At 39.1% G+C, this 27,975-nt stretch overlaps 1 protein-coding gene across 3 annotated transcripts in view; it reads right to left on the bottom strand.

The window, feature by feature from the left end:
• Positions 1-454: 454 nt before the first annotated feature.
• The window catches only part of chchd6a (coiled-coil-helix-coiled-coil-helix domain containing 6a), a 120,407-nt gene continuing 92,886 nt past the window's right edge, over positions 455-27,975 (bottom strand). For 2 of the 3 annotated variants that reach the window (XM_062052343.1, XM_062052346.1), the window contains exons 7-8: positions 22,530-22,665; positions 455-905 (exon numbers count right to left, since the gene is read on the bottom strand). In XM_062052343.1, coding sequence (XP_061908327.1) covers positions 811-905; positions 22,530-22,665 — 231 coding nt within the window. In that variant the 3' untranslated portion in view covers positions 455-810. Of the gene's footprint in view, positions 906-16,711; positions 16,786-22,529; positions 22,666-27,975 lie in introns of those variants that run through there. The other variant, XM_062052344.1, reaches the window with a different exon arrangement.

The following is a 27,975-nucleotide window of genomic DNA, read 5'->3' on the forward strand; positions in this document are numbered from 1 at the left end:
TCAGGAAAAATGACTAATGATGTTCCATAAATTCTTTTTTTAATTTTTTCAAAAAGATTCGAATGAGCTAGTTTTTCTCTTTTTTTTTTCCGGTTGAATTTTGAGTTTTAAAGACTTGAAATTGAAGATAAACTATGTTTCAAAATGTAATTGTCATTTTTTCGTGTTTTCTCCTCTTTTAAACCGTTCAATTAAGTGTAAATATCATTAATTATTAACAATAACATAGAGTTAAAGGTAAATTGAGCAAATTGGCTATTTCTGGCAATTTATTGAAGTGTGTATCAAACTGGTAGCCCTTCGCATTAATCACTACCCAAGAAGTAGCTCTTGCTTTCAAAAAGGTTGGTGACCCCTGGTCTGGATTGTGCACGGGATGCGGAACATGTGAAGGAATGCAAACATCGTCATAGTAAAGCATGATTATTTTTAATCCAATCAAATAAGCCATCTGGTGCACTAAAGTCACGACCAAAAGGACCTAAAAGTGCTGTGCGACGTACAAAACCACAAATCTTGAAAAGTCCTCATGCTTTCTTTTTCTATTTTCCCCCGCCGTGGCAACACAAGCAGCAGAAATTAGGACGCAAAGTGAAGTGGACATTCATGTGGTGCATGAAGGAACACCGGATGCATATTTGCAATATAAATAGGACAAATAGTTGGACATCATTTTGCGAGAAGGCTGAATTGGACGTGTTCAACGCACTCCTTCTTTGTCCTGTGTAAAATGGAGCAGTGCAGAAATACAGCATGATTTATGATGCTGCAAATAAATAGCATGGAATAATACTTTCAAAAGCAGGCGACTTAAGTCTTCCAATAAGTCGACAAAAGTTTATGATGGAATATTAAGTGAGAAAAGCTCGCGTCGGTCTTCATCATCCATGGTTGACCAGGTTGTTCTGAGAGAAAAGGAGAATAGCAATGAATTACATTTGTTGTCCACTCCTTCAATCTAGGAACTACAGGAGCTCATTTCAATGTAACTGCAAATTGAAGATACAAATAAATACTTTCTTACAGTTGAGGAGCATAACTTAAAAATGAAAAAAAAACAGCAATATCTTAATAAAAAGTACACTGCAAAAAGTGAAATCTAAGTAAGATGAAATATCTCAAATAAGGTGATATTTGCTTATTTTCTGTCTGATAAGATCATTCTTCTCATTAAGCAGATTTTATGTTAGAGTGTTTTACTTGTTTTAAGTGTTTTGCTCCTAAATGATGTCAGTAAGATATTACAGCTGAGATTTGATGAGCTATATTGAGTAAAACATGCTTGAAACTAGAATATCAAGTGTTGCATCAACACTCACAAGTAGAGATGTCCCATAATATCGGCCTGCCGATATTATCGGACGATATATGCGTTAAAATGTAATATCGGAAATTATCGGTATCGTTTTTTTTATTATCGGTATCGTTTTTATTTTTTTTATTTTTATTTTTTTATTTATTAAATCAACATAAATAACACAAGATACACTTACAATTAGTGCACCAACCCAAAAAACCTCCCTGCCCCATTTACACTCATTCACACAAAAGGGTTGTTTCTTTCTGTTATTAATATTCTGGGGCCGTACTTATCAAGCTTCTCAGAATGACTCCTAAGAAGTCTGCTAAGAGTTGACTTAAGAGTAAATAAATTCTTCGCTGAAAGCTGCACTTAAAAGTTAGTTACCAAGCGTCTTACTCACACTTTCAGCGAAGTGTAGGACTGAATCTTAAGTGTCACACTCAGAGCTGAATTACGACATTACTATGTGCCGTAAACGGAATTTTAGGTGACGTCATTTCTGTGTCCATAGAAATGACCAATCACGGAAGGGAATCCGTTGTCTAAGAATAAAGAAATATCTTGGAAATATTTAAGTGGACAATGGGAGTGTATATTTTGACAATAAACTACAAAATAATACAAAACAAACTAGTCCCCGCCGGCACTCACGCTACCGCTCCCTCTCTTCTCTCGCCCACACACTCACTGACGTCACTCACCTCACGGCCACACACATACGCTACTGTCATAACATTTTCTTTCCAATTCATTAATTAGGCAACTAATTTGAAACTGGTGTGGGTGGCTCTATATATACTAGCCCACTGCAGACACATGCAGAAATCAACAAAGAATCGAAAAGTATTAAATCTGTGACAAAAATAATATCCGCTCTGTCTAAACGATACCGTTTGATCAGCTGCTCGTCATAAAAAAAAAACCAAAACATTGTTCCGTTCCCTGAATGTTCGCGCACGTCTCTCTCGCCTCAGTGCCACCCCCTGCTGGCAACTCCTAACCACTTAAGACACCTCTGAAGGTCTCTTAAATATCGTGGAGAGTAGGAGTGATTCTTAGACTTAAGAACGTTGATAAAAAGCTTTTATTCTTAAGTTTGAGAGTAGGACTAAATTTTGCAAATTCTCAGGACTTAAGTGTAAAATGGCACTCTAAGAAGCTTGATAAATACGGCCCCTGGTTCCTACATTATAAATCAATATATATCAATACAGTCTGCAAGGGATACAGTCCGTAAGCACACATGATTGTGCGTGCTGCTGCTCCACTAATAGTACTAACCTTTAACAGTTAATTTTACTCATTTTCATTCATTACTAGTTTCTATGTAACTGTTTTTATATTGTTTTACTTTCTTTTTTATTCAAGAAAATGTTTTTAATTTATTTATCTTATTTTACTAATTTTTTTAAAAAGTACCTTATCTTCACCATATCTGGTTGTCCAAATTAGACATAATAATGTGTTAATTCCACGACTGTATATATCGGTTGATATCGGTATCGGTTGATATTGGTATCGGTAATTAAAGAGTTGGACAATATCGGAATATCGGATATCGGCAAAAAGCCATTATCGGACATCCCTAATTCAAATAAAATACCCCTCATTTTTGTATTTTTTTTTCTTGTTTTTGAACACTGACTTTTTGCAGTGTAGACAATTTCAGATTTCTTCACAAGACAAGAGCTTAAATTTAAGTGTATTTTTACAAGAGTTTAAAGCCACATATTGAAAAGTCTACACATGCAGGGGCCGTTATGACATTAATTAATATTGTAAAAAACATTAAATGCTTCAAACAGACAATACATATTTAACGATACAACTTAGTGACAGCTTTGTGTTTTAAGGTAAAGTTCAAGTCAAAGTAGCAATGATTGTCACACACACACACACTAGGTGTGGTGAAATGTGTCCTCTGCATTTGACCCATCACCCTTGTTCACCCCCTGGGAGGTGAGGGGAGCAGTGAGCAGCAGCGGTGGCCCCGCCCGGGAATCATTTTTGCCGATTTAACCCCCAATTCCAAGCCTTGATGCTGAGTGCCAAGCAGGGAAGTAATGGCTCCCATTTTTATAGTCTCTGGTATGACTCGGTCGGGGTTTTGAACTCACGGTCTGAGGCTGCACGAGTGCTGCCAGAATGAAGACGCTGTGGTTAAGTGAGGAGACACTTCTGTGACATAAGAGTAGAATAGAATAGAATATTCTCATGTCACAGAACGTGTTGGCACTCATGTTTCTCCTCACTTAGAGGCAAACATGGTGGTGATGGCGTCATGGTCTGAGGCTGCACGAGTGCTGCCAGAATGAAAGAGCTGTGTTTAAGTGAGGAGAAACATGAGTTCCAACACGTTATGTGACATAAGGTCAAACATGGTGGTGATGGCGTCGTGGTCTGAGGCTGCACGAGTGCTACCAGAATGAAGAAGCTGTGGTTAAGTGAGGAGCAACATGAGTTCCAACAAGTTATGTGACATAAGGTCAAACATGGTGGTGATGGCGTCATGGTCTGAGGCTGCACGAGTGTTCCCAGAATGAAGGTGCTGCGGTTCATTGAGGAGAAACGTGAATTCCAACAAGTTCTGTGACATAAGGTCAAACATAGTGGTGGTAGCATCACAGTCTGAGGCTGCACGAGTGCTGCCAGAATGAGGGAGCTGTGGTTAATTGAGGAGAAACATGAATTCCAACATGTACTATGAAATTCTCAAACAAAAACCTCTATGCTGGGTAATTTTCTATGGCTAGTAAATCTATACTGCTGTACAAGCTGCACACTGACTACTCTAAGTTACAGTGTATCCAAGACATATTTCTATAGCATGAGAAGATGCAATAAAATGTGAGGGCTGTCTGTACTTTTTTAGAAATATCGTAGCCAAAATGGCATAAGCAACAACCTACGCCCAGACTTTCAAAGTAATCGTCGGCTATAACGTAAAAAAATCGGTTTAATGGCGGGAGGAACAACAATTTCAGGAGACAAGCGCAAGAAAAAGAGTCATGAAAATGTACGGTGAGTACAATTCAAATAATTGACAAACTATTGGAAAGCACCGCAGAACTACTTTAATGAAGCCATTTTAAAGTTCCACGTGAAAGTTTTCAAAAACGTTATGAAAGCCCAGAATAATGCAATGTCATTTGTTTACTTATTGACAAAACAGCTAGAGAAGAAAGACAAATTGATCTTTCTGCAAATACAGGTTGGAACCGTGGGGAAATCACAAAAGAGGCATTTAAAATAAATAAATAAATAAAGTCGACTGGCGGAATGAGCGCCAAAAGGACTCTGGTTTAACATGGAGTGCACTGATAATGCATTGGCGGCAACAAAAGCCTGCAAAATAACCCCCGCTGTTGTCCTCTATTATCTCTGCTGGGGGCCGAGAGTTCCACAAAGCTCTTTGTCCCACTGCATCAAAGTGGGGATGGCAAAATGCAGACCGGAATATTGGTGTTAAATCCTGCTTTCAAAGGGACACATATGTTGAAGTCGTATCGGGGAGCGCGTGGAAGGAGGTCAAAGCACTCGGAAATGTCAAGGTTCACCCGGAGACACAAAAGAATGCCTCCCTCTGGAGGTTATTTGGAGTAGCTTCTCTCCGTGCGTCCGCACTCCTGAACACTTTGTTTTGTTAAGGCTGAAAACCGTGAGGCGTCTGAAGGCCACGAGCTTGATAAAAAAAAGAGGCTGGCGATGCGGCGTTTGATAGCGTGCAGCGGCAGAGCAACAATAGGCTGGGCGGCAAAGGTGGGCGAGCGGGGAAGAAAAGTGATAATGGTGGACGGAAAGATGGTGGGCTGATAAATAGAAACTGATGATGAAAGGAGTGCGGGGTGTGTATGTAATAAAACACGATTTTGACTGGGGGTTGAAACATTTTTGGCCAGGGGCCGAAAGCATGCAAAGAAACCCTATATATGTACACAGGTGTGATTCAAAAAGAACACGCCAAAATTATGACTCAATATTTTAAAAAGGAAAAAATATAAAATATATTGTGTGATGTACAAAACCCAAAAGCAGTGAAGTTGTCACGTTGTGTGAATCAGTGGCCCCCAACCACCGGGCCACGGACCGGATTGGTACCGGGCCGCACAAGAAATTATAAAAAATAAATACATTTAAAAAAAAAATTGAAAAATAAATAATTATTAAATCAACATAAAAAACACAATATCTACATTATATATCAATATAGATCAAAACAGTCTGCAGGGATACAGTCCGTAAGCACACATGATTGTATTTCTTTATGAAAAAAATAAAAAAAATAAAAATTAATTTAAAAAATGTGCACTAAACAGTAAAATAATAAAATAAAACAATGAAAAGGAGAAAAACTAATTATTGTATTAAAAACAACAACAAAAATAAATAAAAACACAATAATTTTCAAAAAATAACAAAAAATGAGTAAAATGCAAGGTAAATACAAATACAACAAATTTAAAAAAATAAATAATTATTAAATCAACATAAATCAGTGGTCCCCAACCACCGGGCCACGGACCGGATTGGTACCGGGCCGCACAAGAAATTTAAAAAAATAAATAATTAAATTTAAAAAAAAATAATTATTAAATCAACATAAAAAACACAATATCTACATTATATATCAATATAGATCAATACAGTCTGCAGGGATACAGTCCGTAAGCGCACATGATTGTATTTCTTTATGAAAAAAAAAATAAAAATAAAATAAAATAAAAACACAATAATTTTTAAAAAATAAATAAAACAAAATAAAATAAAAACACAATACATTTAAAAAAATAACAAAAAATGAGTAAAATGCAAGGTAAATACAATTACAACAAATTAAAAAAATTTTTTTTTTAAATAAATAATTATCAAATCAACATAAATCAGTGGTCCCCAACCACCGGGCCACGGACCGGATTGGTACCGGGCCGCACAAGAAATTAAAAAAAATAAATAATTAAAAATTTAAAAAATAAAAAAAAAAAAATAATTAAATCAACATAAAAAACACAATATCTACATTATATATCAATATAGATCAATACAGTCTGCAGGGATACAGTCCGTAAGCACACATGATTGTATTTCTTTATGAAAAAAAATTAAAAAAAATAAAATAAAAACACAATAATTTTCAAAAAATAACAAAAAATAAATAAAATAAAATAAATAAAATAAAATAAAAACAATAATTTTCAAAAAATAACAAAAAATGAGTAAAATGCAAGGTAAATACAAATACAACAAATGAAAAAAAAATGTTAAAAAAATAAATAATTATTAATTCAACATAAATCAGTGGTCCCCAACCACCGGGCCACGGACCGGATTGGTACCGGGCCGCACAAGAAATTTAAAAAAATAAATAATTAAAAAAAACATTAAAAAAAATAAATAATTATTAAATCAACATAAAAAACACAATATCTACATTATATATCAATATAGATCAATACAGTCTGCAGGGATACAGTCCGTAAGCACACATGATAATAAATAAATAAAATAAAATGAAAATTCCCACCCCCCCTTAAGCGTTGACCAGTCCGCAGCTACAAAAAGATTGGGGACCACTGGTGTAAATGGTAAATAAAAACAGAATACAATGATTTGCAAATCATTTTCAACTTATATTCAATTGAATAGACTGCAAAGGCAAGATATTTCATGTTGGAAGCGGAGAACTTTGTTATTTTTTGCAAATATTAGCTCATTTGGAATTTGATGCCAGCAACATGTTTCAAAAAAGTAGCAAAAAAGACTGAGAAAGTTGAGGAATGCTCATTAAAGACTTTTTTGGAACATCCCACAGGTGAACAGGCTAATTGGGAACAGGTGGGTGCCATGATTGGGTATAAAAGCCGCTTCCCTGAAATGCTCACTCATTCACAAACAAGGACGGTGCGAGGGTCACCACTTTTGTCCAACAGTTTAAGAACAACATTTCTCAACGAGCTATTGCAAGGAATTTCACCATCTACAATCCGTAATATCGTCAAAAGGTTCAGAGAATCTGGAGAAATCACTGCACGTAAGCCATGATATTACGCACCTTCGATCCCTCAGGCGGTACTGCATCAAAAACGATATCAGTGTGTAAAGGATATCGCCACATGGGCTCAGGAACACTTCAGAAAACCACTGTCAGTTACTACAGTTGGTCGCTACATCTGTAAGTGCAAGTTAAAACTCTACTATGCAAAGCGAAAGGCATTTATCAACAACACCCAGAAACGCCAAACATTAAGTATCTTGTCTTTGCAGTCTATTCAATTGAAAAGACTGCAAAGACAAGATATTTCATGTTGGAAGCGGAAAACTTTGTTAGTTTTTGCAAATATTAGCTCATTTGGAATTTGATGCCAGCAACATGTTTCAAAAAAGTGGCAAAAAAGACTGAGAAAGTTGAGCATTCCTCAACTTTATCAGTATTTATTGCCACCTTTCCCAACTTCTTTGTCACGTGTTGCTGCCATCAAATTCTACAGTTAATGATTATTTGCAAAAAAAAAAAAAAAGTTTATCAGTTTGAACATCAAATATGTTGTCTTTGTAGCATATTCAACTGAATATGGCTTGAAAATGATTTGCAAATCATTGTATTCCATTTATATTTACATCTAACACCATTTCCCAACTCATACGGAAACGGGGTTTGTTTTATTTTCTCATAATTAATGCAGGCACCGCCTGTTTTGTATGTGTCTATTTAAAAAATAAACACATGACATTGTTCTGACAAAATACATTTAATTTTCTTCTCAAAGATTCCATCTGCATCAAATTGCATCGAATCATATCGCATTGAATTGTATCGTATCAAATCGTAATGTTTTGTCCGTGAATCGTGTCGTGACCCATGTATCGAGATTCATGAACAACTTATTTGATTAAAAAGGAGGACATGACACTAACTCATTCCCTTCCCACTTCGACCCTTGTTGGTGGTACCGTATTTTTCGGACCATAGGGCGCACCCGATTGTAAAGTGCACTGCCGATGAGCGGGTCTATTTTCATACAAATTGGGACCATATTATGATTTTTTTTTCTACATTTAAAACAATTCCTTGTGGTCCACAGCAGTGGTCCCCGACCTTTTTTGCACCACCGACCGGTTTAATGTAGGCATTATTTTCAGGGACCGGCTTTTAACTTGTGCCAGATAAATACAGCAAAAATAAATGCATGAAAAATACAACTCACTATAACGTTGAATTAGTGGGAGCCCTGGGCTTGTTTCTTTTCAATGAAATGCAGATGGAAATCAGCCTTTGGCTACAATCTGTCACATTTTGATGTTATATGTTCATTGATGTCACAAAGTTACACCAAATATAACAAATGGCAACTTCCTGTCAGGAATTGTATTGTACATCTACAATATAAACAAGGTGTATTGGTGTGTCTAGTGGGACAGGCGAAAGTTAAGTGGGAGAAAATGCAGTTGTTTATAAATGATTTAATGTTTTCATGTTAGCAAATGCGTCACGGACAGGTACCGATCCCCGGACCGGTGTTTGGCGACCACTGGTCTACAGAACATGTGATGGAGGTTCTTGATTGATTGAGACTTTTATTAGTAGGTTGCACAGTGTAGTACATATTCCGTACAATTGACCACTAAATGGTAACACCCCAATAAGTTTTTCAACTTGTTTAAGTCGGGGTCCACTTAAATTGATTCATGATACAGATATATACTATCATATATACTATCATCATAATACAGTCATCACACAAGATAATCACATTGAATTATTTACATTATTTACAATCAGGGGTGTGGGGGGGGGGGGGGGGTAGGATATGGACAGCAAGTAGTGGACATAGAGAGAGAGAGAGAGAGAGAGAGAGAGAGAGAGAGAGAGAGAGAGAGAGAGAGAGAGAGAGAGAAAGAGAGAGATCAGAAGGCATAAGAAAAAGTATCTGCATTTGATTGTTTACATTTGATTATTAGCAATCCAGGGAGGGTGTTAGTTTAGGGTTGTAACTGCCTGGAGGTGAACTTTTATTGCGGTTTTGAAGGAGGATAGAGATGCCCTTTCTTTTATACCTGTTGGGAGCGCATTCCACATTGATGTGGCATAGAAAGAGAATGAGTTAAGACCTTTGTTAGATCGGAATCTGGGTTTAACGTGGTTAGTGGAGCTCCCCCTGGTGTTGTGGTTATGGCGGTTATTTACGTTAAGGAAGTAGTTTGACATGTACTTCGGTATCAGGGAGGTGTAGCGGATTTTATAGACTAGGCTCAGTGCAAGTTGTTTAACTCTGTCCTCCACCTTGAGCCAGCCCACTTTGGAGAAGTGGGTAGGAGTGAGGTGGGATCTGGGGTGGAGGTCTAGAAGTAACCTGACTAGCTTGTTCTGGGATGTTTGGAGTTTAGATTTGAGGGTTTTGGAGGTGCTAGGGTACCAGGAGGTGCATGCGTAATGGAAAAAGGGTTGAACGAGAGTTCCCGCCAGAATCCTCAAGGTGCTTTTGTTGACCAGAGAGGAGATTCTGTAGAGAAATCTCGTTCGTTGGTTAACCTTTTTGATTACCTTGGTTGCCATTTTATCACAGGAAAGGTTAGCCTCTAGAATGGAACCTAGGTAGGTGACCTCATCTTTCCTTTCTTTGGTCAAAATGTTGCATAGTTTTTGTTTTACAGATCATCTTCAAGCTGCTTTCTTACAGCCCCTTCAAGATGCACAGTTTTGTGGGCGGTCTTATTATTGTAGTTCCACTTTGATAGCGTCTTCTCCCCGTCATCTTTTTTGTACTGGTAGTTTTTAGCGCTTCCACGGCGATTCTACTGACAGATATAAGTTAGAACTGCATGCTACTTTATATCATACTTGCCAACCCTCCCGTTTTTACCGGGAGACTCCCGGTATTCAGCGCCTCTCCCGATAACCTCCCGGCGGAAATGTTCTCCCGACAAACTCCCGGTATTCAGCCGGAGCTGGAGGCCACGCCCCCTCCAGCTCAATGCGGACCTGTTCTCACGTCCGCTTTCCCACAATATAAACAGCTTGCCTGCCCAATGACGTCATAACTGTAGAATGATCGAGGGCGAGTTCTTGGTTTCTTATGTGGGTTTATTGTTAGGCAGTTTCATTAACGTCCTCCCAGCGCGGTAACAACACACAACAACAGCAGTCACGTTTAGTCTACCGTAAAGCAGTTCGTCTGCCGTAAACAGCAATGTTGTGACACTCTTAAACAGGACAATACTGCCATCTACCGGATAGCCTCCAGAAAACTGAAATTCAAGTATTTCTTTTATTTATATGTATAATAAAATAAATATATATATATATATATACCTAGAATTCACTGAAAGTCAAGTATTTCATACACATATATATATATATATATATATATGAAATACTTGAGTTGGTGAATTCTAGCTTAAATATATTCCCCTCTTAACCACACCCCCCACCCCCCACCTCCTGGTATTGGAGGTCTCAAGGTTGGCAAGTATGCTTTATATTAGGAATGGCAACAAATGATACAGTCCTCACGTATCTCTTATGAGTGCCAACTACTGGTCACACTTACCATTGCACCATGTACCAAATTAAATTGCTTCAAGGTCGGTAAGCGCAACCAAAACGAATCCGTACATTACACGCACCGGGTTATATGGCGCATTGTCGATCTATGAGAAAATTGACGGACTTGAAGTGCGCCTTATGGTCCGAAAAATAGGGTAAGTTGGAGCAAAGCCTCAAAGATGCTACATGTGGGGATATTTAACCCATGTCCAACTTTCATTATTCTTAATGTTCATGTAAATGCAGCCATTTGAGACACTTGTGATTAAGGGTTATAAAAATAAACTTTGATTGAATTATTGATTCGTTTTAAGATCTTTTTTTTTGTGGATGAATACTGACTGACAGCATGTTTTTCCAAGTGTTGTGTAATTGTTTTCTTTCAAATTAGTACATTTATGCCATTGTTTTCCCTTAGATGCATGTTTTGTTCCATGCAGTTCCTATTACAGTCCGTTCGTGACTCTATTCCATTTTGTGTCAAGGTTTATTTTGCTTTGATTGCCTCGTTATCGACAAGGCCAGTAACCTGCTGGGGTGATCTTAGTAACAGCATGGCTTTCTGAAGGTAAAAGAAAATCAAAACATCTTATGAAGTTCCCTACTGTGGTCATTTGGGGAAAGTCAGCCCCTGCACACAGAAAGGATGTAAATATAAAAGCTCAAACTGATCAGAAACTGATTGAACTATTTTCCAGCATAGTGTGGTGCACGCACAGCAAGCAATTATAGTGTCACGTAGCAGAAAGACAAGCCTTATATTTAATGGTCTGTAAAGATGATGTCTCCTCGCTCAGCCTCCTGGGTAAACACACCATTTCATCAACTAGTAGCCATTGCTGCAAGAAGTAGTAATTGGCTGAAAAGACAAAAAGTCTATGGAGATCACAGGTTTTGTTTTTGGAAGCTCAGAGAGCCAACATTAGAGAAATGTCTGACAACATGGCGGCAGAAAAATGTAACATCTCCCACGTTCCAACTGTCCTTCGAATCTAGCCGACAAATGTGTCTTTCTCTCCCATTAGCAGAAAGGTTGCTTTAAAGGCCTACTGAAAGCCACTACTAGCGACCACGCAGTCTGATAGTTTATATATCAATGATGAAATCTTAACATTGCAACACATGCCAATACGGCCGGGTTAACTTATAAAGTGACATTTTAAATTTCCCGCTAAACTTCCGGTTGAAAACGTCTATGTATGATGACGTATGCGCGTGACGTAGCCAGTGAAACGGAAGTATTGGTACCCCATTGAATACAATACAAAATAGCTCTGTTTTCAGCTCATAATTCCACAGTATTCTGGACATCTGTGTTGGTGAATCTTTTGCAATTTGTTTAATGAACAATGAAGACTGCAAAGAAGAAAGTTGTAGGTGGGATTGGTGTATTAGCGGCTGGCTGCAGCAACACAACCAGGAAGACTTTGACTCGGATAGCAGACACGCTAGCCGACGCTACCCACCGACCGCACGGATGATCGGGGTGAAGTCCTTAATAATTCCGTCGATCGCTGGAACGCAGGTGAGCACGGGTGTTGATGAGCAGATGACGGCTGGCTGGCGTAGGTGGAGAGCTAATGTTTTTAGCATAGCTCTGTGAGGTCCGGTAGCTAAGTTAGCTTCAATGGCGTCATTAGCAACAGCATTGTTAAGCTTCACCAGGCTGGAAAGCATTAACCGTGTAGTTACATGTCCATGGTTTAATAGTATTGTTGATCTTCCGTCTATCCTTCCAGTCAGGGGTTTATTTATTTTGTTTCTATATGCAGTTAAGCACGATGCTATCAGAGACGCGCTAGCCGCCGAACTCACCTTAACTTCCTCCGTCTAAGGGCCGCCAACCGCATCGGTGATCGGGTGAAGTCCTTCGTCGCTCCGTCAATCGCTGGAACGCAGGTGAGCACGGGTGTTGATGAGCAGATGAGGGCTGGCTGGCGTAGGTGGATAGCTAATGTTTTTAGCATAGCTCTGTGAGGTCCGGTTGCTAAGTTAGCTTCAATGGCGTCGTTAGCAACAGCATTGTTAAGCTTCGCCAGGCTGGAAATTATTAACCGTGTAGTTACATGTCCATGGTTTAATAGTATTGTTGATCTTCTGTCTATCCTTCCAGTCAGGGGTTTATTTCTTTTGTTTCTATTTGCAGTTAAGCACGATGCTATCACGTTAGCTCGTAGCTAAAGTGCTTCACCGATGTATTGTCGTGGAGATAAAAGTCACTGTGAATGTCCATTTCGCGTGCTCGACTCTCATTTTCAAGAGGATATAGTATCCCAGGTGGTTTAAAATACAAATCCGTGATCCACAATAGAAAAAGGAGAGAGTGTGGAATCCAATGAGCCAGCTTGTACCTAAGTTACGGTCAGAGCGAAAAAAGATATGTCTTGCACTGCATTCTAGTCCGTCACTCTAACGTTCCTCATCCACGAATCTTTCATCCTGGCTCAAATTAATGGGGTAATCGCTGCTTTCTCGGTCCGAATCGCTCTCGCTGCATTGAAAACAATAGGAAAATATGAGGATGCGATCAACTGACTACGTCACGCTACTTCCGGTACAGGCAAGGTTTTTTTTTTTTATCAGAGACCAAAAGTTGCGAACTTTATCGTCGTTGTTCTCTACTAATGGATCTGCTATCCCCGTTTAAATTTAAAAAAATCATTTCAGTAGGCCTTTGATATCCGAGATCCTTTGCGAGCTCCACTCTGAAAATTATTGGCGGCGCTATGTGGAGCAGAAAGAGCGACTTTAAAATGTAAGTATAGCTTTATTTAATCATTTAAAACAGCTCAAAGCAGACATGTCAAGCTGGGATGTCAGAAATGATATACACTTGTGTTAAAATGGGAGACCTCGACTTTTGTAATGTTGGGCGACCTCCATCCTCTTTTTACCCCGAGGGAGAGACAAATATCCGGCCTTTGCAGACAGCGTGGTGCATGCAGCTTTTTTTCAACATTTGGAAGTAAAGCCTGACATCTTTTAATTACTTTTTTAGACCGCAAGAAGTTGACTTAATTATGCACTGTGGGTGGCCGGAACAATGAAGTATTGTAAAGGTGTGCATCAAAGTACCGATATCAGTTATTGCTGTTTTTGTGTACTTTTACATGTTATTTGAAAATGTTTACTTCTATTAATGATTGTGATCTTGTATTTAACTATTCTGTTTTGTCTTTTTTGCTGTGCAGAATAATAAAGGAAGACTTGGACGACAACAAAAGAGCAAAAATAAACGACACAAATCCCCTATATGATCATTTACAAACTAAGTATTTTTGTAACCTATATAAATTAATAAACTCTTGTGTTGAAACTGCAGTTGTTGGGATTCATTTCCTCTGCCAAAACCCAAAAGCAGTGAAGTTGGCACGTTGTGTAAATGGTAAATAAAAACAGAATGCAATGATTTGCAAATCCTTTTCAACTTATATTCAATTGAATAGATTGCAAAGACAAGATATTTCATGTTCACACTGAGAAACTAATTTTTTTTTGCAAATAATCATTAACTTAGAATATAATGGCAGCAACACATTGCAAAAGAGTTGTCACAGGGGCATGTTTACCACTGTGTTACATGGCCTTTCCTTTGAACAACACTCAGTAAAGGTTTGGGAACTGAGGAGACACATTTTTGAAGCTTCTCAGGTGAAATTCTTTCCCATTCTTGCTTGATGTACAGCTTAAGTTGTTCAACAGTCCGGGGGTCTCCCTTCTGCTATTTTACCCTTCATAGTGCTCCACACATTTTCAATGGGAGACAGGTCTGGACTACAGGCAGGCCAGTCTAGTACCCGCACTCTTTTACTATGAAGCCACGTTGATGTAACACGTGCAGAATGTGGCTTGGCATTGTCTTGCTGAAATAAGCAGGGGCGTCCATGAAAAAGACCTTGCTTGGATGGCAACATATGTTGCTCCAAAACCTGTTTTAATGGTGCCTTCACAGATTTGTAAGTTACCCATGCCTTGGGCACTAATACACCCCCATACCATCACACATGCTGGCTTTTGACCTTTGCGCCTAGAACAATCCGGATGGTTCTTATCCTCTTTGGTCCGGAGGACACGACGTCCACAGTTTCCAAAAACAATTTGAAATGTGGACTCGTCAAACCACAGAACACTTTTCCACTTTGCATCAATCCATCTTAGATGAGATCGGCCCCAGCGAAGCCGGCGGCGTTTCTGGGTGTTGTTGATAAATGGCTTTAGCTTTGCATAGTAGAGTTTTAACTTGCACTTACAGATGTAGCAACAAACTGTAGTTACTGACAGTGGATGTCTGAAGTGTTCATGAGCCCATGTGGTGATATCCTTTACACACTGATGTGGCTTGTTGATGCAGTACAGCCTGAGGGATGGAAGGTCACGGGCTTAGCTGCTTACGTGCAGTGATTTCTCCACATTCTCTGAACCTTTTGATATTACGGAGCGTAGATGGTGAAATCCCTAAATTCCTTGCAATAGCTGCTTGAGAAAGGTTGTTCTTAAACTGTTCAACAATTTGCTCAGGCATTTGTTGACAAAGTGGTGACCCTCACCCCATCCTTGTTTGTGAATGACTGAGCATTTCATGGAATCTACTTTTATACCCAATCATGGCACCCACCTGTTCCCAATTTGCCTGTTTAGTGTTGGATGAGCATTCCTCAACTTTCTCAGTCTTTTTTTGCCACATTTTTTGAAACATGTTGCAGGCATCAAATTCCAAATGAGCTAATATTTGCAAATAAATAACAACGTTTACCAGTTCGACGTTAAACATCTTGTTTTAAATAAACTGAGCTGCAGCATTGTATAAAGCGCAAGGCTTCAGGCGTGGGGACAAAAGTAAAACAGCTTATAGCGCACAAGACATTACAATTAGATGGACATTGTTATTTTGAGTCTCATGAGGATTATTTTATTCATGTCCTTTTGGTTAAAACAGTACAATAAATTCCTTTAACTTGATTTAAACAGAACAATCCTGATAACTACTTAACAAGCAATTAAAGCAGGGGTGTCCAAAGTGCGGCCCGGGGGTCATTTGCGGCCCGCAGCTAATTGTTTACCGGCCCGCCACACATTCTGCAAAAATTGCAAAATTGATAATATTGCAAAAATTTAAAAAAACATTTTAAAAAAAGTGGAATGAGGTGAAATCTAACAAGAAAAAGTTGCAATGTTGACACAAAGCTGCCATGCAGGCTGTTTTTTTTTCTTTTGTCTTTGTTTATTTTTATTTTTTTTGCCATTGCTAAAAAAAAAAAAGACTAAAAATCTATGTTATAATGAATTATTAGTTAAAAAATATCACTCTAGAATGTTTTATGTGGAAAAAATATTGCATATATTGTGTGGTTGCCATATAAAAACATCAAAGTTTTATTCGACAAAAGAGCATAAAACAAACAAAATAATAGTTCAAACGTAAAATTGACGGATATATCTGAAGTTGATCTCGTAATTTAAAGGCCTACTGAAAGCCACTACTAGCGACCACGCAGTCTGATAGTTTATATATCAATGATGAAATCTTAACATTGCAACACATGCCAATGCGGCCGGGTTAACTTATAAAGTGACATTTTAAAATTCCCGGGAAATATCCGGCTGAAACGTCTCGGTATGATGACGTATGCGCGTGACGAAGTCCGAGTAACGGAAGTTATGGTACCCCGTAGAATCCTATACAAAAAGCTCTGTTTTCATGTCATAACTCCACAGTATTCTGGACATCTTTTGCAATTGTTTTAATGAACAATGAAGACTGCAAAGAAGACAGTTGTAGGTGGGATCGGTGTATTAGCAGCGGACTACAGCAACACAACCAGGAGGACTTTGTTGGAGCGCTAGCCGCGCTAGCCGCGCTAGCCGCCGACCTCACCTTGACTTCCTACGTCTCCGGGCCGCCAAACGCATCGGGTGAAGTCCTTCGTCCTTCTGCCGATCGCTGGAACGCAGGTGAGCACGGGTGTTGATGAGCAAATGAGGGCTGGCTGGCGTAGGTGGAGAGCTAATGTTTTTAGCATAGCTCTGTGCAGTCCGGTTGCTAAGTTAGCTTCAATGGCATCGTTAGCACAGCATTGTTAACCTTCGCCAGCCTGGAAAGCATTAACCGTGTATTTACATGTCCACGGTTTAATAGTATTGTTGATTTTCTATCTATCCTTCCAGTCAGGGGTTTATTTCTTGTTTCTATATGCAGTTAAAGCAAGATGCTATCACGTTAGCTCGTAGCTAAAGCATTTCGCCGATGTATTGTCGTGGAGATAAAAGGCACTGAATGTCCATTTCGCATTCTCGACTCTCATTTCCAAGAGGATATAGTATCCCAGGTGGTTTAAAATACAAATCTGTGATCTACAATAGAAAAAGGAGAGTGTGGAATCCAATGAGCCAGCTTGTACCTAAGTTACGGTCAGAGCGAAAAAAGATACGTCCATCACTGCCTCTCAAGTCCTTCACTGTAACGTTCCTCATCTACGAATCTTTCATCCTCGCTCAAATTAATGGGGTAATCATCACTTTCTCGGTCCGAATCTCTCTCGCTCCATTGTAAACAACGGGGAATTGTGAGGAATACTAGCTCCTGTGACGTCACGCTACTTCTGGTACAGGCAAGGCTTTTTTTTATCAGCGAGCAAAAGTTGCAAACTTTATCGTCGATTTTCTCTACTAAATCCTTTCAGCAAAAATATGGCAATATCGCGAAATGATCAAGTATGACACATAGAATGGATCTGCTATCCCCGTTTAAATAAAAAAAAATCATTTCAGTAGGCCTTTAAGTGTTAAAAGTAAAAAAAAAACTAATACAAATGTATCACTTTATGAGTGGGGGACCTTTTGGATCCCAAATATATTTAGTAGGATTTTATTTAACTTTTCACTGTGATTACTCAAAAATATTAAAGAATTAAAATCAATGGTGTACTGCATTATTGATCTTTTAAGGCTCTAATTACTAAATACTGCATATTTCAGTTTTACTATAAAAAAAAAAGTTGTCTTTGACAGAAACCTTTTTTTTTTTTTAACTTTATATCAACCTCAAGTTGATATAGAGATTTACTGTAAGCGTTAAATAAAAAAAAATAATTTGACTTATTTTTAACAGTTTAATGACTGAGACCCTTTTAGTCCCCGGGAGCTCTAAAGGTTAAAAAAAAAACTCCATATATTTTGTTAAGGTTTGAAAATGAAAAATATCAAAATGCCCCCCGCATGCTTACATTTTTCCATGTTTTTTCAGTGGAAAAAGTTCGGACACCCCTGAATTAAAGCAATCAAAACATACAAATAATCATTTGGGATCAGTTATGTGAAATTAGATGTATCAATTATATAACTTATTGATTAATCCTGCCTTGTTAGAGGCTGAAATTAGAGGTTGTTGCTCTCAAGGCTGCTTTTATAGCTAAGTCTCTGTTTAAGGCAACACTTGGAAGGTCAAACCTACTTCATCCATCCATCCATTTTCCACCACTTGTCAAACCTACGAAGTTCTGTGAAATGAAAGCCACCAAACTAAACTGCACTAAAGCTTTACATTTTAGCCAACACTGTCAAGGTATGATGGCGAAGCCTCAGGGCATTTGGCTGCAGAGCGACTGCAAGCGGAACATCATGAGGCTAAGTCAGGCTGCTGCATGTATGGCCAGATACCACCGTGCCAACTTTCAAACAGCAAGCTTCCAATATTCCATTCTCTTTGCATTTTACCCCACAACCTTTTTTATGAATTTTTACGGGCGAATGCAGTGATGCGTGTACATGCCTTTGCTTTTGAATAATACAACACAAGGTTCAAAATGAGTAATGAGAGAAAAGCTAAAAGAAAAATGTACAAAGGGTAGATATGACTTTGAGCAGAGGCCTGTGTGGCTCATTCGTGCACTGTGGGGTTTGGAAAAAGTACAGAAAATGAAGCTAAACAGAGAAACGCAAGAGTGGTTGGTTGACCAGTTGGGGAATAGACTAGAAAATGGTCAAACCTTAAAAATAAGGGCTTTCAAATAAATAAAAAAACTACTAAAATCACATTTAAAAAAAAAAAAAAATCAGGGTTAATGTCTATTTGCAGCCATTTCTGAAAAATGCCCTTTTTTTTGGTCCTGTCCAGCTACTCAGGCAAATCATATTAATGGCCATATTGGCTGTAGAGATTTACTTTACAAAAGAGAAGTGTGGGATACTTCTCCATCCATCTTCTTCCGCTTATCCGAGGTCGGGTCGCGGGGGCAGCAGCCTAAGCAGGGAAGCCCAGACTTCCCTCTCCCCAGCCACTCCGTCCAGCTCCTCCCGGGGGATCCCGAGGCGTTCCCAGGCCAGCCGGGAGACATAGTCTTCCCAACGTGTCCTGGGTCTTCCCCGTGGCCTCCTACCGGTCGGACGTGCCCTAAACACCTCCCTAGGGAGGCGTTCGGGTGGCATCCTGACCAGATGCCCGAACCACCTCATCTGGCTCCTCTCCATGTGGAGGAGCAGCGGCTTTACTTTGAGCTCCTCCCGGATGGCAGAGCTTCTCACCCTATCTCTAAGGGAGAGACCCGCCACCCGGCGGAGGAAACTCATTTCGGCCGCTTGTACCCGTGATCTTGTCCTTTCGGTCATAACCCAAAGCTCATGACCATAGTAGATGCGGGGAATATCGCTCAAAGGAAGACATGAAACTGCTACAGGAAAATACCAAAAAAAAGAGAAAAAGCCACCAAAATAGGAGCGCAAGACAAGAAGTAAAACACTACACACAGGAAAACAGCAAACAAGTCCAAATAAGTCATGGTGTGATGTAGGGCTGCAACAACTAATCGATTCAATCGATTAAAATCGATTGAATCGATTAAAATCGATTGAATCGATTAAAATCGATTGAATCGATTAAAATCGATTATAAAAATAGTTGCCGATTAATTTAGTCATCGATTTGTTGGATCTATGCTATGCGCATGCGCAGAGGCTTTTTAAATAAATAAATAAATAAATAAATAAATAAATGTTTTTTTTTGTTTTTTTTTAAATAAACCTTTATTTATAAACTGCAAAATGTACAAACAGCTGAGAAACAATAATCAAAATAAGCATGGTGCCAGTATGCTGGTTTTTTTTCAATAAAATACAGGAAAGGATAGAAATGTAGTTTGTCTCTTTTATCCGGTTATTAATCGATCAATCGAAGTAATAATCGACAGATTAATCGATTACCAAATTAATCGTAGTTGCAGCCCTTGTGTGATGTGACAGTACACCTACTTTGAGACAAGAGCTATAGTGATGCATGCTTGGTTATGCTTTAAAGTCATATCCAACAATTGCCACAACGACTTTTTTCTGTCAACTGAGTTTCCTTTTTTAATGATGTCTGCTGGTGGTGTGCCTCCGCATTTTTTCAACGCAAAAAATGTGCCTTGGCTCAAAAAAGGTTGAAAAACACTGATGTAGACCACAAGGAAATGTTTTAAATGTAGAAAAAAAAATCATAACATGACGTCTTTAAATACTGTTTTTAACAGCTGCAAATTAAATGAAAATTCAAATCCTTATGAAAAAAAAATACTTCATACTATTATAGATTTATGTTTTGGACTTATTGCCTTGTTTTCCATTGTGGTGTATTATTTTCTATCAAAGTCTTACTCTGTGTTTTCCATTTCTTGTTTTGGACCATAGACAGTAGCTTTGCTAAGCAGGTGGCACGGATGTATGGAATCAATAATTAAAAACAAACTTTTGTTTTGTGCTTTCTGTTGCATTGTCGTAGGTCTTGCTTTACACCTCGCTGTGAACATTCCTTTGGCGAGTTTCCCCAAGTTACCAGCCGTGCTCGCCAGCCAGCCTGCTTTCTTGTTCATGTTCATATCATTTGTGTGCCGCGCTGCTTCTACTGAGCTTCTCTTTTGTTCCACTAAAGACTGTTTTCGACTAAGTGGGGCGCAACGTGACACTTAGTGCTGGCATATGGTGAAAACTGAAACTTATTCCAAACCACTTTTGGTTTAACTGTGCCATCATTGTTCTTTGGCAGTCTGCTATGCTTTATCCAGTGTAATAACACAGAGGTTGATGTCCAAAAATGTTACGTGATTCATTTACCTACTCAGTGGCCTAGTGGTTAGAGTGTCCGCCCTGAGATGGGTAGGTTGTGAGTTCAAACCCCGTCCGAGTCATACCAAAGACTATAAAAATGGGAGCCATTACCTCCCTGCTTGGCACTCAGCATCAAGAGTTGGAATTGGGGGTTAAATCAGCAAAAATGATTCCCGGGCGCGGCCACCGCTGCTGCCCACTGCTCCCCTCACCTCCCAGGGTGATGGGTCAAATGCAGAGGACACATTTCACCACACCTCGTGTGTGTGACAATCATTGGTACTTTAACTTTAACTTAAGTAAATAAGTTACTGCTATTAACTAGTTTTTTTGATAGCCCTAATAAAAAGCTGGCATCCCCTGTAAATTACAGTATGTATGTAAAAATAAAAATAAAACAGAAAAAAACATTAGTAATGTATCTAATAAAATCAAGAACATTACAATAAATATTTATAATATATAATTATAATTAGAGATGTCCGATATTATCGGCCGATATATGCGTTAAAATGTAATATCGGAAATTATCGGTATCGTTTTTTTAATTATCGGTATCGTTTTTTTTTTTGTTTTTTTTTGTTTTTTTTTATTAAATCAACATAAAAAACACAAGATACACTTACAATTAGTGCACCAACCCAAAAAACCTCCCTCCCCCATTCACACTCATTCACACAAAAGGGTTGTTTCTTTCTGTTATTAATATTCTGCTTCCTACATTATATATCAATATATATCAATACAGTCTGCAAGGGATACAGTCCGTAAGCACACATGATTGTGCGTGCTGCTGCTCCACTAATAATACTAACCTTTAACAGTTAATTTTACACATTTTCATTCATTATTAGTTTCTATGTAACTGTTTTTATATTGTTTTACTTTCTTTTTTATTCAAGAAAATGTTTTCAATTTATTTATCTTATTTTACTAATTTTTTTAAAAAGTACCTTATCTTCACCATACCTGGTTGTCCAAATTAGGCATAATAATGTGTTAATTCCACGACTGCATATATCGGTTGATATCGGTATCGGTTGATATCGGTATCGGTAATTAAAGAGTTGGACAATATCGGCATATCGGATATCGGCAAAAAGCCATTATCGGACATCCCTAATTATAATGTAACAGTCAAAATAATAACAAATACCTCTATTAGGTCAAATTAAAAAAGCAGATACTATCCTCATTTAGTATATATAAAACACTTGTTTAACTATTTTATTGGGTGTGGCGATATGATTTTGCAACGTTCTCTTCATTTACTTTGAATTAATTTGTCCTTGGGTAGAATTAGAACGATAGACAAATACCCTTGGGAATTATTATTATAATTATGTAATTATTATTATTATTATTTGTTATTATTATTTGATAATAGTGTTCCCTATTTATTTATCCAGATGTCTTTTTTCTGAATTAGCTCTGCTTCTTCTTGCTCCTTTTACAACATGTTGAACTGTGCAAACAAACCATGACCACGACCAATTGTTGACGACTTGCAAGTTCAGTGGAGCGAATGTTTAAAATCAGTTGATATTTTCATGGATTTGATTCTTTTTTTATGATGAAGTCTTTTTCTCAATTCTACATAGTACGTACCCTCTTTGCAGCATTGATACACCGCATGTATTCTTTGGCCAGGTCCGAACACCTTAAAGTCTGCTGTCCGTTCTCCTTGTAACAAGTCAATATCTGAGCTTGCAGGCCCAAACACACGGGGTCGGTGCTGCGAGACCTGCAACAAAACAAGCAGCAACAACAAAAAACAAATCCGTTTACAGAGTCACAAAGACAATCAATACAATAATAATAATAATTGTCATCCTGCTGTAAACAAAAAAGAATCACACCCCATATATATCTAGGGATGATACTCGAAACCGGTTTTCCCGGTTGTTTGATAAGAAAAGAACCGAGTCCTCGGACTCGAATCCCTTTTTGAGAACCGGTACCCGTTATATTCTTTATTCGAATCCCGTCCCGACCAGAAATGCTCCGTGGGACATCACAAGAAATGGCGTCACGTAGCTCAGTCATTAGGCGCAGATAGCGAAAGCAGGAAAACAATGGACGGGAAAAAGCGCTCCAAGGCGTAATAAAGTTCAAAACAAAAGCTATAATCCATCGAATAACTTTACTGAGAGATTTTAGCAGGGTACAAACACATGACCAACACTTTTACGACCAACCGGAAACATAGCAACCAGGCTAGCAACGCACCTCCTTTACGGCAGCTGTCGCAACGTTCTTAAAACAACCGCAGCACATACATATATATACAACATATCTCCCTTTTTTAACTTTTGTTTTTCTTTCCTTGTAAACAAAACAAAATCACACTGTAGATGTGTTGTCTGTCTAATTATAAATAATGCAGACGAGGCGTGTTGGCTGAGTTCTTGACGTTTACTTTCACAGCGTGGCAACATGCAACACTTTTCGGGGCTACCGCGCATGCTCGTAACTCCCGTTGCATGCTGGGTAGAGTAGTTGTTATATTCTCTAGCGCATAACATTTTTCCCCCATAAAAAAATAATGTTAACTCAATAAAGTGTTGTTTTTTTTTAGCTTTAACTTTTCATTTTTTAGCATTGTAACCACGTTTGCAAACAACTTTTCTCTTCATAGAATTTTCTTTCAATAAAGAAATAAAGTGCAAAAATGTCAAAGCATCATAACAAACAGTTATGTTCCAATAGCAGCAGAAGTGCACTTTTTGGAGAGCTGTATTATTTTCAGTTTTGTGCCCAAAGGACTGATTTTATTTAACACTATATTATTATTTATACACCTATAGTGATCACATAGACAGGTTGTTTTTGTGTTACTGTATATATTTGTTTCTCTAAAAAATCCCACTTAATATACTTTGGGTAACAACAGTCAATATTTATTTATTTTATTTTATTTTTTTAGGTGGGTAACAGTCAATATTTATTTATTTATTAGATTTTATTTTTTTATTATATAATAAAAGTGAGCTTTTGTTAAACCAAATATTGTGTTTTTTTTTCCATGTACAACAACCTATCTGGACTCGATAAGAGAATCGATAAGGAATCGGTTCGATAAGAGGATTCGATAATAGGCTCGAACTCGATAATTCCTTATCAAACATCATCCCTATATATATCCGAATCTTTTTGTAGTGGATTTAGTGTTTGAATTATAAACAGTAACTTAAAGGGCACCTTTAATGCAAAAACAACTTTTCTTACCTATTAGTACCTGTTTGTGTGTATTTGGGATCTGCATAAGTCCTGGAAATTCAAAATCAAACCATGGAGGCATGGCGGAGATATTTATAAAACAATCTTGCCATCTTTCATCCTTCCTCCAATGGAGCTGTTTGAATTTTTCCCAAGTGTGACGACAGTGGATACCTCCATATATGGTAGAGATTTATAAAAAGCGGTTTGCACGAGTCTGCCATTGTAGTCCGACACTGTAGTCAATAGTTTCCCTATTTTTCTCAATCCTCTTTTCTGTGGGGCAGACTGGCTCGTACATGCACACGCATCCTCGGCTGTTGCCATTGCTAATACAAAGTAGCGTATAGTTTGAACTAATGCGCTATATTTGACTGCCTGGCGCATCTAAGTGATTTGAAGATGGTCTGCAAAACATAATCTGTGCAACATTTTGATCAAAGAACCACCATCACATGTTATGTAGACCACAAGGAAGTGTTTTAAACATCATAATATGAGCCCTTTAAGTAAAAGCTACAAATGTCTAGAAACATATTGTCACGGTACCTCAAATTTCTTACGCCTCGCTTCTTGTTTGTCATTTTTTGGCAAGGATGTTCTCATACTGTCTCAGTTATCCTAGGGCCAAACATTGTGCGAAACAAACTATGCCGTTTATCCGTGTAACCATCCATCCACTTTCTTCCGCTTATCCGAGGTCGGGTCGTGGGGGCAGCAGCCTAGGTAGAGAAGCCCAGACTTCCCTCTCCCCAGCTACTTCGTACAGCTCTTCCCGGGGGATCCCGAGGCGTTCCCAGGCCAGCCGGGAGACATAGTCTTCCCACAATATTATGCTAGACCCACTCGACGTCCATTGCATCCGGTCTCCCCTAGAGGGGGGTGGGGGATGGGTCACCCACATCTGCGGTCCTCTCCATATTCTCTCATAGTCATTCATATTGACATCCCACTGCGTTGTGAGTTTTCCCTTGCCCTTATGTGGGCTCTGAACCGAGGATGTCGTTGTGGCTTGTGCAGCCCTTTGAGACACTTGTGATTTAGGGCTATTGATTGATTGATTGATTGAACGTGTCCTGGGTCTTCCCCGTGACCTCCTACCGGCCGGGTGTGCCCTAAACACCTCCCTAGGGAGGCGTTCGGGTGGCATCCTGACCAGATGCCCGAACCACCTCATCTGGCTCCTCTCCATGTGGAGGAGCAGCGGCTTTACTTTGAGCTCCTCCCGGATGACAGAGCTTCTCACCCTATCTCTAAGGGAGAGACCCACCACCCGGCGGAGGAAACTCATTTGGGCCGCTTGTACCCGCGATCTTGTCCTTTCGGTCATAACCCAAAGCTCTTGACTATAGGTGAGGATGGGAGGGTCTCCTCCCCAACCCGGAGATGACACTCCACCCTTTTCCGGGCGAGAACCCTGGACTCGGACTTGGAGGTGCTGATTCTCATCCCAGTCGCTTCACACTCGGCTGCGAACCGATCCAGTGAGAGCTGAAGATCCTGGCCAGATGAAGCCATCAGGACCACATCGTCTGCAAAAAGCAGAGACCTAATCCTGCAGCCACCAAACCGGATCCCCTCAACGCCTTGACTGCCCGTAGAAATTCTGTCCGTAAAAGTTATGAACAGAATGGGTGACAAAGGGCAGCCTTGGCGGAGTCCAACCCTCACTGGAAACGTGTCCGACTTACTGCCGGCAATGCGGACCAAGCTCTGACACTGATCATACAGGGAGCGGACCGCCACAATCAGACAGTCCCATACCCCATACTCTCTGAGCACTCCCCACAGGACTTTCCGGTCGAATGCCTTCTTCAAGTCCACAAAGCACATGTAGACTGGTTGGGCAAACTCCTATGCACCCTCAAGGATCCCGCAGAGTATAGAGCTGGTCCACAGTTCCACGACCAGGACGAAAACCACACTGTTCCTCCTGAATCCGAGGTTCGACTATCCGGCGTAACCTCCTCTCCAGCACACCTGAATAGAACTTATCGGGAAGGCTGAGGAGTGTATATCCGTGTATCATCTTCTGGAAGTGAGTGCCCAAACAAAGAATTCCACACCTTGGTGACTAAGTCTATGTGCTTTTTTTAATTGAGTACGACTCCAAAATTACGCCATAGGGCCCAAAAAGTGGCAAGTGCTAGCACAATGATTAGAAAAATGCGACAAACACTCAAAGTTAAACTTAAGGTAAGTTGAAGTACCACTGATAGTCACATACACACTAGGTGTGGGGAAATTACTCTCTGGGTTTGACCCATCCCCTTGTTCCACCCCCTGTGAGGTGAGGGGAGCAGTGAACAGCAGTGAGCAGCAGCGGTGGCTGCGCTCGGGAATCATTTTGGTGATTGACATGACAAGAAAGAAGTTGTAGCAAAGTACATAGGTATGTCTGTGTAGCTCTCCCCTGCCCATCGCCAACACAAGTTTTTAATAAAGTGATGTTAAATGGTCATTTATCCATTTTATTTTTCATTTAAATGCATTTCAATTTTAAACTCACTACACCAGTAGGTATTAGCACTTTCATGGCGGGTTTACTGACAGATAGAACTTCATACTACTTTATATTAGAAATGGCAACAGTGTCCTACAAAAAGAAGATAGAGAAAAAGAAGAAGCTTATCGACTACGGTGTCGGCACGGACTACGAAGGCAGACGCGAGCAAATTTTCAAGACTTATGCAGATCCCAAATACAGATCAGCAGGTACCAGAAGGTAAGAAAAGTTTCTTTTGCATAATATTGCGAAACAAAACACCCGATATGTCCTACCTTATACACACACCATAATAATACTCCTATGTGGAAGCACAGTACAATCCATCAAGCGGTGTGGCTTCATAGCTTACCAAAGTCATACTAAAACATTTTGATATATTTTTGAGCGCCGTGTGCAATGTTCTATATTTTCAATGGAACATTTAACATGTTGGTGTTGTTTACTTGAGTCATATTGCAGTCTACAGGTATCTCTTATGTGTGACTGATATCATATTGCAGTCTACACTTATCTCTTATGTGTGACTGCCATCTACTGGTCACACTTATCATATAAGCATGTACCAAATAAAATAGCTTTGAGGTCTGAAAGCACAACCAAAACGATTCCGTACACTAGGCGCACCGGGTCATAAGGCACACTGTCGAGTTTTGGGAAAATGAAAGGATTTTAAGTGCGCCTTATAGTCCGAAAAATACGGTAATTATTCTCTATTAAATGTGGTTTGTGTTGGATTTCCTTTTTTTTTGGTTTTTGTCTGACCTTTTGGAATGGATTGCGAGGTATCACTATACATTAAAGCAGTGTTTTTCAACCTTTTTTGAGCCAAGGCACATTTTTTGCGTTGATAAAATGCGGAGGCACACCACCAGCAGAAATCATCAAAAAAGGAAACTCAGTTGACAGTAAAAAGTCGTCGTTGGATATGACTTTAAAGCATAACCAAGCGTAGCTCTTGTCTCAAAGTAGGTCTACTGTCACATCACGCCGTGACTTTAGAGCAGGGGTCACCAACGCAGTGCCCGTGGGCACCAGGTCGCCCGTAAGGACCAGATGAGTAGCCCGCTGGCCTGTTCTAAAAATAGCTCAAATAGCAGCACTTACCAGTGAGCTGCCTCTATTTTTTACATTTTATTTATTTACTAGCAAGCTGGTCTCGCTTTGCCCGACATTTTTAATTCTAAGAGAGACAAAACTCAAATAGAATTTGGAAATCCAAGAAAATATTTTAAAGACTTGGTCTTCACTTGTTTAAATAAATACATAAATTTTTTTACTTTGCTTCTTATAACTTTCAGAAAGACAATTTTAGAGAAAAAATATACA

The sequence above is a fragment of the Entelurus aequoreus genome, linkage group LG07, assembly GCF_033978785.1.
Source record: "Entelurus aequoreus isolate RoL-2023_Sb linkage group LG07, RoL_Eaeq_v1.1, whole genome shotgun sequence".
NCBI classification, from domain to species: Eukaryota; Metazoa; Chordata; class Actinopteri; order Syngnathiformes; family Syngnathidae; genus Entelurus; species Entelurus aequoreus.